Genomic DNA, 17,711 nt, shown 5'->3' on the forward strand with positions numbered 1-17,711 from the left:
AAGTGGAATATTTTTTGCGGACGCCAAATATAGTAATTGTGGAATACTTTTGGCGGACGGAGGGAGTATTGTTTAAGAACTTAAAAGCTACTTCAAAATGTTTGGTAAAATAAATTTCTAAATAACTTTTAAGCTCTAAAAATAAGCTCCAAGAGCTATAAGTCCCTCAAAATATAAGTTCATCTACCCCAATTTATTTGTATATGCAAGAATTATTTTACAAATATTATATATTTAACTATAATTTATTATTTTCATCATATACTATTTTAAATTCATATCTCTTCGATTTTTTCTCTAACAAATATTTTTTCACTAATAAAAAAAAATCTCTCTTTAACGTATAAGTTCAATTATTTAAATATTTTGACAATTTATCAACTTTTAAAATATTACTCCCTCCGTCCTACTCCAAATGTCTCATTTTCTATTTTGAGTTGTCCCACTCCAAATGTCTCATTTCCTTTTTTGGCAATACACATTCTCTCTATACTTAATATTTAAACAATTTTCATCAACCCACTTTATCTAGTTTATACCTACTTTATCTACTTTATACACATTTTCTTAATCTCCATGCTTAAAAAAATAGAAACATTTGGAACGACACAAAAGAAGTATATCTTATAATTTTTTAAAACATCTTATATATTAGTATAAAAAATTATAATCTCTTTAAAATAAGCTTAGCAAAACACCCTCCAATTTTGAGACGTAAGACTATCTTATCCAGATCAATAAATCTATGCAGTCACATTGTGGCCACCCACACACTAGTATAATAAGGAAAATCTTGATTTATTTAATTTATTTTTAAAAATCAAAATAGGATTTAGTTATTTTACTATATTTTCTACATTGTACTTTTTTTTTTGCATTTTTTATTTTTAATTTATTTTTAATAAAAATAAAAAAGCTACCAATAAATTAAAAAAAATTACAATGTAGAGAATATGACAAAATAACTAAATTTTATTTTTATTTTAAAAAATAAATTAAATAAATTAAATTATTTTTTATTTAGGTAAATTATGGATGGCTACCATGTGGCTAATTACTCCAGGTATCCATCCAATTCGCCACGCACGCACTTCAAAATAATATCTCAACATGCGATGTCATGTAAGAGTAGATCGATTAGTGGGAGACAACAAAATCAGATGCAATCACATGATAGGCAGGCAGCTGCAGCTCTACCAAAATTTTATTTTATTATTTTAAAATAAAATAATAACATGTCCCCGCGTCCGACCTCCAAACATACATTTTTAGTAATAATGTATCGCCTAATTTTCTTACCTTTTCCTTTCCATTTGAATTCATCAAATCAAATCACTTAATATAAACACACATACATCACTGCGCATTACACCAGAAGCTTCCACAGCAAGCATCCAATGGCGCGCAGCCTCCTCTTCCTCCATCTCCTCATCTTCCTCTCCATCTTCACCATCTGCAGATCTGTAAGTCTCTCCCTCTCTCTACTGACTGCAAGTCACGTGTGTAAACAAGTAGTATTAGTTTTCCAGATTAGATCGATCGCCAACGATGATCCATCACGATTCAATTGTGGGTTAATTGATGTAATCCAATTAGATAATGTTGCTACGATTTGGAAAAAATGCAGGATGATCCGGATTGCGTGTACACGGTTTACGTGAGAACGGGGTCAATCATCAAAGGCGGAACCGATTCCATCATCAGCTTAACTCTGTACAATGCCCAAGGCTACGGGATCCGGATCAACAATCTGGAGGCGTGGGGTGGGCTGATGGGCCCGGGATACAACTACTTCGAGAGGGGGAACCTCGACATCTTCAGCGGCAGAGGCCCGTGCCTGACCGGGCCTGTCTGCTCCATGAACCTCACCTCCGACGGGTCGGGTTCGGGCCACGGCTGGTACGTCAACTACGTCGAGGTCACCACCACTGGGGTCCACCTGGACTGCGCGCAGCAGCTGTTCACCGTCGAGCAGTGGCTCGCCACCGACACGTCCCCTTACGAGCTCACCGCCATCAGGAACAAATGCTCTTCGTCTGATGACAAGAAGCGCGCCGGCGATTTGAGGCTCGTGTCTGTCATGTGAGAGTTCTCGTCGGGCCGGGCGTTGGATCCGACTTGTGAGTGTGAGTGTGAGTGGGTAGGGTTGATGGAGGGAATAAATGTGGGAAAGGACAGGAATGACCTTCTTGGGATTGATTGCTATCAGTTATCATTTGCTTAATTTGGCTCCTTTCGTTTTCTCAATCAATAAATATACGTGTTACTTATTAAAAAAAAACTATTTTTATTTTAATTTAATTAATGTCTTGTATTTTAATTAAGTTTATAATTTTACATTAGGGTTGATTATGTCCAATTATTTTGCTTAAACATTTAATTTTGACTTTTAGTTATTAATTGAGTAATGGGTTTGATTTTTACATAATAAAGTTGCATAACTTTTTAATTCTATTTAATGGAGTAGGATAGAATTATTTGGATATAAAATTGCAATGGTAAAATGTGAAAGTTAAAAATATAGTAGGACTCATATGAAAATTATGTACTAGTGGGTCTGATATGAAAGTTAAGTTTGTGCGTTGATTGTTCGAGAGAAAAATATTGGTGAGTTTTAAAAGCTGATATGGTATTGTGGGAGTATTTTTTATTTGGACTTGAAGTATGGGAAGCGGTGTGGAGTATGAACCTATATCTTAATGTTCACTGATAAAAGTACACATCGCTTGTTAATTTTGTGTTTGAATTGATTTATTGCGGTGTAGAATAAATTAAAAGATTTTAACTAAAATGTAGCATAAATCTATAATATCAAGATTGCTCTTATAATCCATTTTACTTCAATTTGAAAACACTTGAGAGCTTACTATTATTATTTATTATTATTATTATTACAATTAAATGAAAAAATTTAATCTAAGATTCAATAAGGATAATATAATCAACAAATTAAGAAATCGATGTCAAAAAATGAAACTATCATCAAATTAATATAAGTGATTCCAATATATTTAAATTGATGTATTTTCCTCTCCCAATACATCAATATTTACTCATTCGAGACTTAACATTCATTTAAGGTAAATTAGATTAACTGTCAATTTGAAGGTTAGAATAACAAAGTCAGCAACACTACTATTCCACAATATTGACACTTTGTATTTGATGAATTGGTGTCGAATACAATTTCTTCTACATTTATTTATAGATATTTTTGAAACTTAACGATGATACATTTATCGTAAATCTTAATTATTGAAGGCTGAAAATGGTTCTCTGTTCGTATTTTATTTAGTGGAGGGAGAAAATTTTTAGTACTTGAGTTCGACACTTGGAGGAAGCGAAAATTTTACTAATTTTTTGAATATCGTTATTCAACATCGTATACTGCCTTTTTCATTGTTCTCGCTTCTCACGAAATAACAATATCACTAGAACCTAACCCTATATATATATATATATGGAGAGGTTCAAGTAAGAACCACTAAACAAAATAAGAACAGAGAACTATTTTCAGGCCTTCGAACATTAAGATCAATGGTGACTGATGGTGGATAAATGCAGCACCTGGGTTCGAATCATGAAAGAAGCAATTTTTTTTTCGAGTGCAGTAAATTTGACAATGGATGCATTAATTTCTACCAGCAAAATCATCAATTATAATGGTTCTCACGTTCTCCCAAAAAATGTAATTCTCATTGAAACCATACCCTATTCAAAATTTAATAAAGAAGTCAAAGTTTAATTATCACAAAAACTTGGGTACAAGCGGGTGTACCGTACAATCGAGTTGACCCGCATCCTAAGTTCCTAACTCAAATCGTATAAATGACATTATTCGGTTATACAAATGACACTGCTTATAATGACACTATTCGATTACATAAATGACATATAACATTTTTAAAATGTTATAGTGTCATTTTCAATGTTATAGTGCCACTTAAAATATTATACTAGTATTTTTTACAATTTTACAATGTCAAATACAGAAAATGCCATTTATATTTTTGAATAGAGTCAATTATACATTGTATCAATTACAATGTCATAGTGTCATTTTTACGCAATGTCATTTGTATAACATAATATAATGGTCAATTACAAACAGTGTCAATTTTATAATTGAATAGTGTTATTTACATAATTTGGGTCAGGATGCAGATTCGAATTAAAATGTAGGTCAGGGTCTAGATGTGACTCAATCCGATTATACGGTATACCCGATTGTACTCAAAAACACCTCTTTAATTAAATCCAAAATTATTTAGTATTAATAATTTAACTATAGCAAGACGCAATTATTGAATAGGACTAGCTGGTAATGGACCATTTATTGAATAGTACGGATGTGTGGTTCTCAGAAATATTGTTTTGAAAGTAACATATCGAATATATATACAAAGAAACGTGCCGCGCACTATACTATCATAAAGTTATAAACAAACAATTTTTTATAAATAGGTATTACAGATCGATTGTGGGTTCAATTTCCATAGAGAGTGATGTTTTTAATTTAAAATAAAAAACAAATTATATATTACAAAGCATAATACATCTTAGTTTATTTAATTTTATATACAAATGATATAATTTTATGATTTTGTAATTTTTTTATTATATCAAAGTTATTTTAATAAAGTTGAAGCATAATTCCGAGTTTAAACCAAACAATCTGTATTTATGTTAGTTTAGATTTTCAATCCTATTTATCAAACAAATTGAATAACGTAGTATTACTAATTTCACCATATTCACAATATTTATTTTATGTTTATTTAATTATCTATCTATATCTTACATGGATATCAACCACACCCTTAATACATCACGTGGACTTCATCAATCAGAGCTATTCAATGTTACAAGTCAGCAGCTTCGTACGTCACATTTCTTATCCAATTTCAATTTCATTATTTCACAAATTATTATTTTTTTTTTAAATCAACAGATCGAAAGCCATGGCAGTGGGGGGTTTTTTTTATTAAATTTTATTTTTAGTCCCATTTTATTCAATATAACTTCTTATTTAAAATAATAATATAAATAATTTTAAATATATTATTATATCTTTAAAACCCCTAATTTCATTTTTTCAAAATTAAACTAAGTGTAAAAAATAGAATGACGATAAATGGAAAAGATGCAGAATCGAGGTGAGAATAAATTCTCTCTCCGTAAGGCAAAATTACTTCCGCTTTGTGCTCGCGGATCTACAGTAATTGCCCCTAAGATACAACGGTTTAGGGATGATAGACGAGTCCTTAGCACTAGGAGATCGCTATCCGGTTGAACGGCTTGATACTCGAGACTGAGTATGTAGACTAAACTAATATGACAAGATTAATTATCTAAATTTGTTGGTGTTTTTAAATCTCATTCTGGAGGGCCCTATTTATAGTGTTCCAGGGATTTCCTTGAACAGACGTGACTTTCCAATTCGAAGATGTGTCTCTTTTGTCCGAAGGGGTGCACTGTTTGGGCAAACAGGTGGTCCGAACCAGCGTGCCTCTTTGGTCCTTAACCGCTGCCACGTAAGTTTGGACAAACAGGTGTTCCGAACCATCGTGTCTCTTCGGTCCTTAACCGCCGTCACGTGCACTGTTTGGGCAAACAGGTTGTCCGAACAGTGGCTATCTTTTGGCATTAATTACTCATTCAATTCTTAATAGATTTGAACAAGTAAATATATCAAATTAATCTACTCAATATGTAGATTCCAAAAATATCATTTAATTCCATTAATTACCAAAGTAATTATGGCATTAAAAAGCTATTTATTCCAACACATCTTTCTCGCCCTCCTTTTCTTTTCCGGCAAAAACGTTTCTATCCATTCCACCTGTTACTGCCGCAGCCGCAGTGCCGTGTGTCATGTCTCTTCTTCCGCCCATGCCTCACGTTGCTGTCGGATTGATTCCGCTTTTTGCAATTCCTCTGCTTGGCGTCGTCAGCCACCACATCAACACTCCACAATAGGCAATTTGAATATGCGTGTGTTGGCCTAACAGTAGGTGGTTAATGTCAAAGACCTGAGGTCTTAGGTTTGAGTCCATTGTGATGCGATTTTTAAATTTCTATATTTACTTATGTAATTTATTAAATGATAAACTAGTGTGTTTATTAATATTTTAAATAAGACATAAAAGCGAATAAAACGGGAGCTATGAATAAAATTACACATTTATAGGCAAATGTAAGTAATTAATTGCGATCCAATAAATATATATCAAACATTTTTTTTCTGGGGGCTATATGACATTGTGTAATTTATTCGAAAAGTCTTGAGTTTGGATCATGATGAAACACAGTTTTAGATCCCGATGGATTTCACGTCGATTGGTCCGACCCAACAATTTGATTACTCGTGTGTTTTCTTGTGGAATATATCGATAACTTTCCCAAATATTTGTGCTAATCCGTTTGCAAAAACCCTTTATTGATGAACTGAAATGAATTGTCGAAGAACTTCCTTTTGATTTGAAGTTTAAACTCAAAAATTTGATCGAACCCCACCAAAAAAATCTGTGTTTTCCCCTGCGTTTTGGATCATATTCATCCAATCGAACAAGATATAATAAAACTAATTAATACTACTGTCAACAACCCCTAAATTCGAAGGAATGTACGATTTAGGTGGAGCGTACTCATGCATAGTAACCCCACGTTTTTCCTCAACATAAAGAAGAAGGAAAAAAAGTAGAAAATAATTACATCACGTTGATTTTTTTTTTGTATTTATAGGGAGGTAGATGAGCATAGTAACACACACCTCAATAATTTACACAATAAACAAACAAAAAAAAAAATGAATCCGAAGAAAGTCATGGGGTTGAAGTATCTCATCTTCAATCTCCTCATCCTATTCTTCTTCTTCATCTACGCAAGTGTAAGTAGCCTCTTTATACTATCAATGTCTTATTGCTTCTCTATTTTATTTACCCTTTTTAAATTGGACTTTAAAGTTTAATTAGAATTCATTAGTTGTTTAATTCAAGAAGTTTCACCAACTGTTTGAAGTATATTTTGATGGGTTGTTTTCGTATAAAAGTAAATTTTGGGTTTGCTGTCGCTGCAATTAATATAGCAAATGCATTAAAATTTTATGGAAAGTTTTGTGCAATCAAATTAAAGTATTGTTTACGTATACAATTGGTAAGTAAGATTGAATTAGAAAAGCAGGCAGCTGATGAGGCAGAATGTGTGTACGGCATATACGTGCAAACGGGGTCAGTGAAAAAGGCCGGGACTCACTCCAAGATAAGCCTGACCCTATCCGACGCCTCCGGGGCTGAACTCGAGATCGCTAATCTGGAGGATTGGGGTCTGATGGGCCCGGGATTCAACTACTTCGAGACTGGAGAGCTCAACATCTTCGGCGGCAAAGGCCCGTGTCTCAGCGGCCCGATTTGTGGCTTGAATCTCACTTCGGATGGCTCCGGCCCCTATGCCGGTTGGTATTGTGAGTTTGTCCAAGTCAGCGCCTTCGGGCTTGGAAGCCCGTGTTCCTACCAGAATTTCGCGGTGGAGCAGTGGTTGGCCAAGGACGAGCCACCGTATCAGCTCACCGCGGCAATGGAAGTGTGCTGCGCCTCCGCCTCGGCCCGGGCCCGGCAAACTCTAAGTAGGAGGGCCCTTTCTTAAATTTGTAATTAATGTCCTATTGTGAATTTCATCTCACAATTTTTAGTCGTTTAGTAGTTGAGTGAATAAGTGGGGACTCGTAGAGTGGTGCTATCTCTTCTGTGTACCAGATAAGGTTCATTGCTCGAACTCTATCTATTTTCATTTTCAATTTAGAAAATGAATTAATATATAAGCACGTTTTTGTGTGGATGAGTTGATGTTACAATATACTACTTTCTTCCTTCCTACTTTCTTTTTTGAATTATAGCACAATAAGTTACATGCAGAATTGCCTTCTTCTGTAAAGATATCTTGAAAATGCTCAATTAATCTTATGTAAAGAGATAAAAAAAAAAAAAGTTATTAAATTTGATGAAATTTATGTGAAAATAAATCAAATAGTTTATGATTTGGCTAACCGATCCAGAGGCCAATTGATAAGTTGATTTGCCGATCGACAAAAAACATTTCAACCAATTCTTGTCACAATATCACTAATTTCCACAAACTTTTCAAAAATTTAAACTTTTTTTATCTCTTCACATAATTTGAGCATTTTCAACATATTTTTGTGGAATATAATATTTTTTTATTATAAATACACAGTCACATATGAGTATTTTTACCCATTAATACAAATAAAAATGTAACACGAAAGATTTCGAATTACAAAACTTTATAATTAAAGGACGAAAATAAAATCCTTCACATGGACTTCTAGGGAGTTCCTCTGGAATATGTGCCGTCGGCAAATAAAAGATACTATTTAAAATCTACATTATCTGATTGCGACGTTTCTTACCCAATTTTGATTTTTCCCTAAGATGCACATGATACAACTTTTTTTTTTGTTGCATTTTCGTACTTATACGGAACAAACCAAATTATATATAGTCCAATATTTTACTCAACAAAAAGAAAAAGAAAAAAAATGCGAAGAATAAACATGGAAATCAAACATCTCAGCTTCAATCTCCTTATCCTTTTCTCCTTCATCATCCACACAAATGTAAGTACCAATCTAATTCTCTTTGTGCTTTTTTTTCTAATAGAGAAAACACCCTTAGTTCTTTTTGGTCAGTGATGGTGCGAATTCTTGATTTGTGAAAGCAGGCAAATGCTTCAGATTGTATTTACAACATATACGTAGAAACCGGCAATATTCCATATGCCGAAACTAGTTCTAACATAACCATCTTTCTGAGGGACAACACCAAAGCCGAACTCCCCGTCGTCAACCTACGGAATTGGGGCTTAATGGGCTCCGCCCACCACTACTTTCGGCCCGGAGAAGTCGACCTCTTCGCCGGAAAAGGCCCGTGTTTACGCGGGCCCGTGTGCAGCCTAATAATCGTGCTAGACGGCTACGATAGTTGGTATTGCCACTCTATCCAAATAATCACCGTAGGGTTTGGAAAATCATGTTCTTACAAACATTTTGTAGTGAAGAAATGGCTCGACGTCAACGCAGGATCGGCGGTCATCCTTCAAGATGAGTGTTGCTATGATGCTATTAGTTTCAAGACTGGATATTAATTATGATTATGTTCATTAATTGTTGAGATTAATTATCTATATATGTATCATATTAGTTTAGATAATGTATGGCAACATAGACGATTGAAATGAATGTCGGACGAGTTAGAATATGAATTTGGTATAACCAGGGGGCTTAGCCCACTGGCCACCGGGTCCTCACTTAAGTGAAGTGACCCGGGTTCGATCCCTCTTGGGAACGAATTGGTGATTGGAGATATAAGGTGGAGTTTGGTGAATGGAGAGATAAGGTGGTTCTTGGAGTGGATGGGGAACTAACTACTAACATCTAACATGACTTTGACCGATCAAAAAAAAAAAAAAAAAAAAAAAAAAAAAAAAAAAAAAAAAAAAAAGAATATGAATTTGGTATTATCTTGACTTTCAAATCAATAAAGTTTGCGGATTTCATCAGTACGCTTCATTTTTCCTCTTTGCCATGTGGATGGATCTATTTATGCTTATCAATGATGAGATCGTGACACTTTTACTAGAGGGGAAAAATTGTTGTGCTCTATATTTTTTCACATACTTATAGCTACGTCTCATTTCCATTCCAATATATACATATTTTGTTTTTTATAAAATAGAATAGTAGTAGTATTTAATAAGCAATCAATGATTTGTTGAAAACTAGCACGCTTTCTTGAAAATACATGAAAACTAATTAATTTATGGGTTAATTGTCAAAAAATATACCAACTATCACCAAATTTGCAAATTGCACATGACCTTCAAAATTAGACAATAATTCATCACCTTTTAATTTAGTTACAATTTGCACATGCGTTGACCATCACCTTAAGCGTAGTTGACGTGGCAGCCGGAAATTGCAGACATGGACTAACCGCCAAGCATATAAAACGACGTTGTTTTAGACACGTTTTTCTAATAAAAAATAAAAATATAAAATATAAAATAAGGAAACAGCCTTGTTCTCTCTCAATCTCAATTCCAACTTTCGCTATTTCTCTATCTACAAATATCTGCCGCCGCGGTTGCCCAGTCGCTGCAGCCGCTGGAGAGGCCGTCGTCCTGCCTTCCAGCGCCGCTCTTCCCTATCTTTGTCTCTCTTCTCTCTCTTTTCCTTCATCCCTCATCTCAATTATTTTATAATTTCTGAACTCAAGAGAACCGTGCCCTAGCTTCTCTTTCAAATTTTTGAGTTGTGGTGGTTGGCAACTTTGGGTAAATTAAATTTTGAATTGGGGTTTGTTGTTGTGTGGTGTGCGTGGGTCGGCCACTGATAGGAGCGGCGTTGCCTTCGTCGCCTGGGGTAAAAAGGGGAAAATCCCCAGATCTGGCGCCGGTAGCGGCGAGGAGGGAGATGAGCTAGGTTTGGTGACGGGGTCCTGGGGATGGGGAGGCGCTCAACGTCGTGGGGGGCGTGGAGGGTGCACCAGGACTGGATGAGGCTGCGGAGGGTGACGTTGGGGGTGAGGTCGGCGTCGGAGAGGAGTTCTTCAATTTTTTTATTTATTTTTGGACAAAACGACGTCGTTTGCCCACGTGGGTTGCCAGCTTGTGAAAAAAGCCACGAGTAATGTCATGTAATGTTAAATACTGCTCACGCCATCGCCGGTCAAACTTAAGGGCTGCCGGAACTTTCACCGTGTGCAATTTACAACTAAATTAAAATGTGATGTATTCTGGAGCTAATTTTGAAGGTCATGTGTAATTTACGAATTCGGTGATAGTTGGTGTATTTTTTGGCTATTGACCCTTAATTTATTAAGGATTGTCTTTTACAGGTCAAAGATAATATTCATAATGCACATTTTATAAGGCTACTTTTTAACCTTATTACATAGAGCTCTGAATTGCGGGGGCAAATGATATATACTTATTGTGAAAGGCAAAACTTAAAAAATATATATTTTTTGTAAAATATGGAGTATAAACTACAAGTAAGACTTTTCTACCCCTGTTCGACTCGCAATAATCGAGTATGTCGATCGTATTGGTGTATTTATCATTAATGTTCGACTCGCGGAGGTCGAGCATGTCGAACATTAATGGATTTTTTTAAAATACATTAATGCTCGACATATACTCGATTAGCAGTTGTTGAGCATGTCGAACATTAGTGCTAAACATGCTCGACTCGCATTGGTCGAGCATGTCGAGCAAAGTTCGCAATTTCATATATATAGGGAGAGGTTAGGATATAAACTCATAGTTTAAAATACGTACCATTGAATTTTATGATACGTTTGAATTCGTTGAAATGTCTTAATTTTAAAAATTAATTTTTTTGTTTTCTATGATATTCGAACTCTAACCATTAATAATTCATTCAACAAATTAAGTCATGAATCCACAAATCTTCATGATCGAAGGGCTGAAAAAAGTTACTCCCTTTGTCCCACAAAGCTTGAGCAGTTTCTTTTTGACACGAATTTTAAAGGATTAATATTTTATGTGTTAAGTGTGGTATGTGAAAAAATGAAAAGGTAAATAAAGGAATTTTTTTTTGCAATATAAGGAAAATTATCAAGTTTCGCGGGACAACCCGAGAAGGAATACTGCTCAAGCTTCACGGGACGGAAGGAATACTATTTTATATTTTAAAATGAGTTTTTATTTTAACTTATCCCTTTATATATACATATGTATTTTTGTATATAAAATTATACACATATATATATATATATATATATATATATATATATATATATATATATGGTGAAACTATAATTAAACCTATAGGATTTACGGTGAAGATTCTCTTATGATCTACCTGTGTTCCCATGATTATCAGATTCTTAGAAAGCTAGAAGTGAGTTGTATTGGGAAAAGAGAGAAATTGTTCCTTTTTTATTCCAAGGTCGTGGGTATTTATAGGCATTTACAATTGAGGGCAAGATAGTAATTTTACAAAGTCACTTATTTCATGCACTAACTACGTAACTAACTAGGCCCATCATTGGTATATACCATGTCGGGTCCTCGTCTCCCAAATACAGAGCTAGCCTGGAAAGCCTTCCTCTGAAAGTCTACAGGTGCTCTTCTTCTTCTATATATTCAATGGAGAATACTAAATATTCGAAGAACATAGAATATTGAACATGTCAGTAATTCCCTTTGAACGTTAAACGTTCGTAACAGTCATTTCGTTGAACACGGGCGTGAATAAACATTAAATTTTTGGGCGTTTTGGGATTCGACCCCCTATATGTTCAACGCCATGTTCAATGAAATGACTGTTATGAATGTTTAACGTTCAAGGAGAATTACTGACATGTTTAATGTTCAATGTTCTCTGTTATTTGAATATTTGTTGTTCTCCATAGAACCATATATATATTTATATATATATATATATATAGGGTAGGGTTAATATAAAAACCCCTCTTAAAATGAAAACTAAGAACCAATTTAAAACCATTGATTTAAATAAAATAGAGGGCTGAGATTAAACTACAGATGCACAATTTCGATTGCATAGATGCACAGTTTCAATTGCATAGATGCACAATTTCGATTTGCTTGAATATTTTGCATTGTTGGTTTCAATTGCATAAATTGCATATTTTTTAAGTGCACAGTAAAATATAATAGATGCACAGTTTCTTTTGTTGACTAAATCCTAACCATTAGATCTAATATTTAAAAGGTCAAGATTAGGTTTCTAGTTTTCATTTTAACAGAGGTTTTTATTAGAACCTCTTCCTATATATATATATATATATATATATATATTAAGAATTTTTTATATTTTTTAAAAAAAAGGTTGTTTTGGGGGGAGGTCATGTGTGAAAACTTATGCATATATATATATATATATATATATATATATATATATTTGATTTTTTTTTAATGTTTAAAATTTTATTCCGATTCTACCCCTTTCGTGGATATTGCCTTGGAAGGCTTTGGAAAATCTTTGCCACGTGTCACATTCTTAAAGTGCCACATGTATAAAATATGTGGTTTAGATTTGATATTACAAGGTACTATCGAAACTCAACTATATATATATATGGGTAAATTTGGTTTAAAACCATAATAAATTTTCAAAATTTGATTTTCCCACAACTTTCATTCTTGTTTCAAAATACATAATAAATCATTTTTTTTGGAATTTCCCATAGTGTGATTTTTCGGCGAATTTTTTAAATGATGTGGCGCCGAACTTGAATGATGTGGCATATTTAAGGGTCAAGTACCACTTTCCCCCTCAACGTTGACACCCCTATCCCCTATCGCCTTTAACACTCTAACGTCAGGTTTGCCATTGTTTACTACCTCAACGTTTCAAAACTAAAGCAAAATGCCCCCATGTTTTAATGGCCACCCCAAGCGCAGCTCTAACGGGATCAAGCACCGTTAAAACGCAGGGGGCAATTAGATTGCTATGTCGCATAATTTCTATGTAATTACATTGTATTGCCACGTCATTGAATTTTTTTATCGGAATCTGTCATCGTGGGGAATTCCAAAAAAAGTGATTTATTAAAAATTTTGAAACAAGAATGAAAAATTGTGGGAGCAACCAAAATTTGAAAATTTATTATGGTATTATACCAAATTTACCCTATATATATTATAGTAGTATAAGCTTTTAACAATTATTGATGGATGAATTATGCACTCAGAAAAATACTATTCCCTTCGCCGCGTAAGAGAATATCACATATGGAATGATACGAATTTTAAGAAAAGCTTGGTAGTTAATATGTTGAATGGAAATGAGTGGTTGTAGTTGAATTGATTGTGGAGTTAAGTAGAAATAAGTGGTTGTGATTAAAAAGAAAAAGTGATGCCATGTCCTAAAATGAAAGTGATATTCTTTTATTTTATGGGACGGACGAAAATGAAAAATGTGATAAGACGGATGAAGTATTAATAAATTCTTCATGAAGTTGTGAATAAAATCCGATGCTAGTCGGGAAGACAACATGCTTTATATATACAACAAAAATAAAACATGAGAATTCTCCGCAACAAAAAAAAGGTACTCGAATTAACAACAAAACTTTATACTCCTATAAGGACGGATTTTTTCTTTTTTTTTTTGCGAGATACTTTTTATTCACATGGATTGTTGAGGATACGCTATAGCTAGTATCGTGTCTCTAAAATTTCCCGACGACAAATTACATATTTTGTTAATATATGTGGCGGACAACCTTTTAACAAAAATCTATATTATCTATATAGAATGTGACGTTTATGGTTCAATTTCAATTTCGATATTTATTAACTTTTTTGCTAATTATAGTTATAGGGAGCAAACCTTATTATATATACTCCGATAATTTACTCAAGATACGAATATCCGAACAAACATGGAAATCAAACATCTCAGCTTCAGTTTCCTTATCCTATTCTCCTTCATCATCTACACAAATGTAAGTATACTTCTCTTAATTAGTACTGCTTTTAGTTATTTTATTGTTTAAGATTTTTATTTCTCTCATACGTATATAAACATTGTAGATATTCAATCATTATTCATGAAGAAAGCTAGTCAATATTTCATTAGACAATGAGTTTTTATGCATTAAATTAATAATGTTTTATCCCATGTTAAATTTTTTATATATAAATAATTATATTTTTACATATTACAATAAAAAATTAATTTCACAGTCAATAGAATGAAGTTGGTTTCACTTTTGCGAGATACGAACTTACATTTTCTAATCACGTGGTATTAACAAAATGGAATGACAAATGGTAGTTCCCATGCAGGCCAATTCCAAAGATTGTTTTTACAACATCTACGTGGAAACCGGCGATATTCCGTCGGCCGGAACTAAATCTAACGTAACCATCTTCCTAGGCGACGAGAACAAGGATGAACTGCCGATCGTGAATCTTAAAGATTGGGGTTTGATGGGGCCCACCCACAGCTACCTTAGTGTGGGAGAAGTGGACCTCTTCGCTGGGAAAGGCCCCTGTTTACGTGGGCCCATATGCAGCCTCATCATCGTGCTAGATGGTTATGATACTTGGTTTTGCGACTCTATTGAGATAACCAGCGTAGGCTTTGGAAAGTCGTGTTCTCAAAAGCATTTTGTGGTGAAGCAATGGCTCGACGTCAACAAGGGATCGGCTCTCATTCTTCAAGATGAGTGCTCAACTGATTATGATGGTGTCCCTTTAGATAGTATGAGGAGTGGATACTAATCACGATTATAGGCTTCTAAACTTCACATTTGTTATTCTCAAAATCTTAATTCATTTAGATAATGTCTGCTAGCATATTTGTGTAAGTTAAATAAATGTGAGTCGAGTTAGGATTTGCATTTGGAAGTCTCTTGACGTCCAATCGATCAATAAAATTGTGTATTTCAATTCACTTCCCCCCCCCCCCTCTTGCCCTTATAATGTTGATCAAGTGATGACCCTCTTTATAGGTGTACTTTTTTTTTTTTTGATAGGAAAAAGGAATTTGATTAAAACCACCGGTACCAGGGGTACCTAAAGAGTCATACATGAAGAAAGAAAGAAATTTTTTGAGCACCAAAAAGAGAAACTAACATCCGTTGCCCAAATTCTGAATGCTTCGTTCCAACTCCATAGCCTTCCTTTAATTTCCATCGCCACCTCCTCATAAGCCCAAGTTTTTCCTTCAAATCTGCTTTCATTGCGTCTCTTCCACAACACCCAGACCGTACAGACCCACAGAGCTTTAAGCAGCTTCCCACTCCTCTTTCCTATGCCAAGATGTATAAACCACTCGAAGTGTTGAACCAAAGTCCTCGGTCTCGCCGAGGGAAAGCCAGCCCAAGCAACAATATCATCCCAAACCTGTTCCGTTTTCGAACAATCCAACAGAAGATGTTCGGCCGTTTCTTCTTTAGACACACATCCATTACACCACAAATCTGCCGTCGTGAGCACTTTCCTCTTAAAAAGGTTGTCACAAGTTGCTAACCTATTTCTCAAGCATCTCCAAGCGAACACTCTGGCCTTTTGTGGAGCTGGGATCACCCAAACTTTTGCAAGCTGCTCCTTAAAAGGCTGAGTTGAACAGTCGGCGTTCCAAGCTGCCGCCAACGAATGGTATGCTGAATTTGTAGTAAAAACTCCATTTTGTGAAGCTTTCCATGACCATTCATCATCTTTTCCTGCACGAAGAACAAACTCAGAAAGAAAAGCGATTAATTCCCCGATCTTCGCCCTCTCTCTGTCAAAAGGTTCTCTCCTCCACCTGAACTGCCATTCCCATTGCCCATCCACCCATCTGCCAGACTGAAAAATAGACATATCTTTATCCACACAAAACTGAAAAAGTCTTGGGAAAACAAAGCGAAGAGGTTTGGATCCCGCCCATCTGTCTTTCCAGAATTTTGTGTGACGGCCATCTCCCACCTTACGCACCAAATTCCCAAAAAACCATTCCTTTCCCCGGCCACCCCCGGCTGCCACCACCTTCGGCCACCACCCCCCCTTCATGTTGCTGTTACCCGGCCCAATGAGACCCTCTTCCCCCCATTGCACCTCTCCGTAGATGGACCTAACAACTCTAGCCCACAGTTCCTCGCCCCCCACAAGATATCTCCAGACCCACTTCATCACCAGAGAATAATTAAACCACTCCAGATTTCTCAAACCCACTCCACCCTCACATTTATTGGAACACATGTCACTCCATTTTATCCAAGCAATAGAACAAGAGACCCCATTCTCTCCCCATAAGAATTTCACCATCAGAGAATTGAGCTGACTTACCACAGATTTTGGGATAAAGGAGAATGAAAGTTGGTAAACCGGAAGAGCTTGCAGAACCGCCTTGATCAGGGTAATACGGCCAGCCAACGATAGTTTTCTAGTTTTCCATCCCTCGATCTTTTTCTTCAATTTCTCTACAATGGGATTCCACTCCTTGACACTCTTTCTCCTTCCTCCAATCTGCACTCCAAGGTATTTAAAAGGTAAGGATCCCACTTTGCACTTGAGTTCCCTCGCCATTCGCTGCACTATATCCGCTTCAATCCCGATCCCAACAATACAACTTTTTTTAAAATTCACCTGAAGCCCGGAAATGAACTGGAACAGATGTAAGATCCCCTTCAAAGAGACGGCATTTTTCTCATTTTGATCAAGCACGAAGATGGTATCATCCGCGTATTGCAAGTGAGAAATTCGAATATTCTCCTTACCTACCATTGCCGGAGTCAGAATTTGTTTGGAAGTTGCTCTCTCGATCAAAGAGTGTAGGCCTTCTGCTGCCACAAGAAAGAGAAAAGGGGACAACGGATCCCCTTGTCTCAATCCTCTCTCGAAACCAAATTCCCCGGACGGGGATCCATTCACCAAAACATTTGCCGAGCTCGAAGAAAGGCATCCCATGATCCATGTCCTCCAAATCGGATCGAAGTTCAGTAAGTCCATCAAGGAATCCAGATAATCCCATTCTATAGAATCATATGCTTTGGCAAAGTCAATTTTTAATAGGATCCTGCCTAACCTTTTTTTCTTTGCCTCTGTGATCAACTCATTTAAAATTACAGCTCCATCCAAGATAAAACGTCCAGTTATAAACGCACTTTGGTTCTCAGAGATGATCGATCCAATCACGGACTTCATTCTAGCGG

At 35.3% G+C, this 17,711-nt stretch overlaps 4 protein-coding genes across 4 annotated transcripts; all 4 read left to right on the plus strand.

The window, feature by feature from the left end:
• Nucleotides 1–1,125: 1,125 nt before the first annotated feature.
• LOC131001410 (PLAT domain-containing protein 3-like) lies at nucleotides 1,126–2,281 on the plus strand. The gene is made up of 2 exons (XM_057927797.1): nucleotides 1,126–1,463; nucleotides 1,628–2,281. Exons 1-2 carry the CDS (start codon nucleotides 1,398–1,400, stop codon nucleotides 2,084–2,086), a joined length of 525 nt encoding a protein of 174 aa, XP_057783780.1. The 5' UTR covers nucleotides 1,126–1,397; the 3' UTR covers nucleotides 2,087–2,281.
• A 4,451-nt stretch (nucleotides 2,282–6,732) lies between these two features.
• On the plus strand, nucleotides 6,733–7,836 carry LOC131001411 (PLAT domain-containing protein 3-like). Its single transcript, XM_057927798.1, has 2 exons — nucleotides 6,733–6,889; nucleotides 7,183–7,836. Exons 1-2 carry the CDS (start codon nucleotides 6,809–6,811, stop codon nucleotides 7,642–7,644), a joined length of 543 nt encoding a protein of 180 aa, XP_057783781.1. The 5' UTR covers nucleotides 6,733–6,808; the 3' UTR covers nucleotides 7,645–7,836.
• Nucleotides 7,837–8,482: 646 nt separating this feature from the next.
• On the plus strand, nucleotides 8,483–9,275 carry LOC131001412 (PLAT domain-containing protein 3-like). The gene is made up of 2 exons (XM_057927799.1): nucleotides 8,483–8,635; nucleotides 8,740–9,275. Exons 1-2 carry the CDS (start codon nucleotides 8,558–8,560, stop codon nucleotides 9,160–9,162), a joined length of 501 nt encoding a protein of 166 aa, XP_057783782.1. The 5' UTR covers nucleotides 8,483–8,557; the 3' UTR covers nucleotides 9,163–9,275.
• Nucleotides 9,276–14,350: 5,075 nt separating this feature from the next.
• LOC131001413 (PLAT domain-containing protein 3-like) lies at nucleotides 14,351–15,469 on the plus strand. The gene is made up of 2 exons (XM_057927800.1): nucleotides 14,351–14,516; nucleotides 14,860–15,469. Exons 1-2 carry the CDS (start codon nucleotides 14,454–14,456, stop codon nucleotides 15,295–15,297), a joined length of 501 nt encoding a protein of 166 aa, XP_057783783.1. The 5' UTR covers nucleotides 14,351–14,453; the 3' UTR covers nucleotides 15,298–15,469.
• The last annotated feature ends 2,242 nt before the right edge of the window (nucleotides 15,470–17,711 follow it).

The sequence above is a fragment of the Salvia miltiorrhiza genome, chromosome 8 (genome assembly GCF_028751815.1).
Source record: "Salvia miltiorrhiza cultivar Shanhuang (shh) chromosome 8, IMPLAD_Smil_shh, whole genome shotgun sequence".
Taxonomy (NCBI): domain Eukaryota; kingdom Viridiplantae; phylum Streptophyta; class Magnoliopsida; order Lamiales; family Lamiaceae; genus Salvia; species Salvia miltiorrhiza.

Bases quoted from the DNA above. Each gene is read 5' to 3' on its own strand.
- LOC131001410 (XM_057927797.1), top strand. From the start codon at position 1,398: ATGGCGCGCAGCCTCCTCTTCCTCCATCTCCTCATCTTCCTCTCCATC. The intron at 1,464-1,627 runs GTAAGTCTCTCC...GAAAAAATGCAG, and splicing joins TCTTCACCATCTGCAGATCT to GATGATCCGGATTGCGTGTA.
- LOC131001413 (XM_057927800.1), top strand. From the start codon at position 14,454: ATGGAAATCAAACATCTCAGCTTCAGTTTCCTTATCCTATTCTCCTTC. The intron at 14,517-14,859 runs GTAAGTATACTT...GTTCCCATGCAG, and splicing joins CCTTCATCATCTACACAAAT to GCCAATTCCAAAGATTGTTT.
- LOC131001411 (XM_057927798.1), top strand. From the start codon at position 6,809: ATGAATCCGAAGAAAGTCATGGGGTTGAAGTATCTCATCTTCAATCTC. The intron at 6,890-7,182 runs GTAAGTAGCCTC...TTAGAAAAGCAG, and splicing joins TCTTCTTCATCTACGCAAGT to GCAGCTGATGAGGCAGAATG.
- LOC131001412 (XM_057927799.1), top strand. From the start codon at position 8,558: ATGCGAAGAATAAACATGGAAATCAAACATCTCAGCTTCAATCTCCTT. The intron at 8,636-8,739 runs GTAAGTACCAAT...TTGTGAAAGCAG, and splicing joins CCTTCATCATCCACACAAAT to GCAAATGCTTCAGATTGTAT.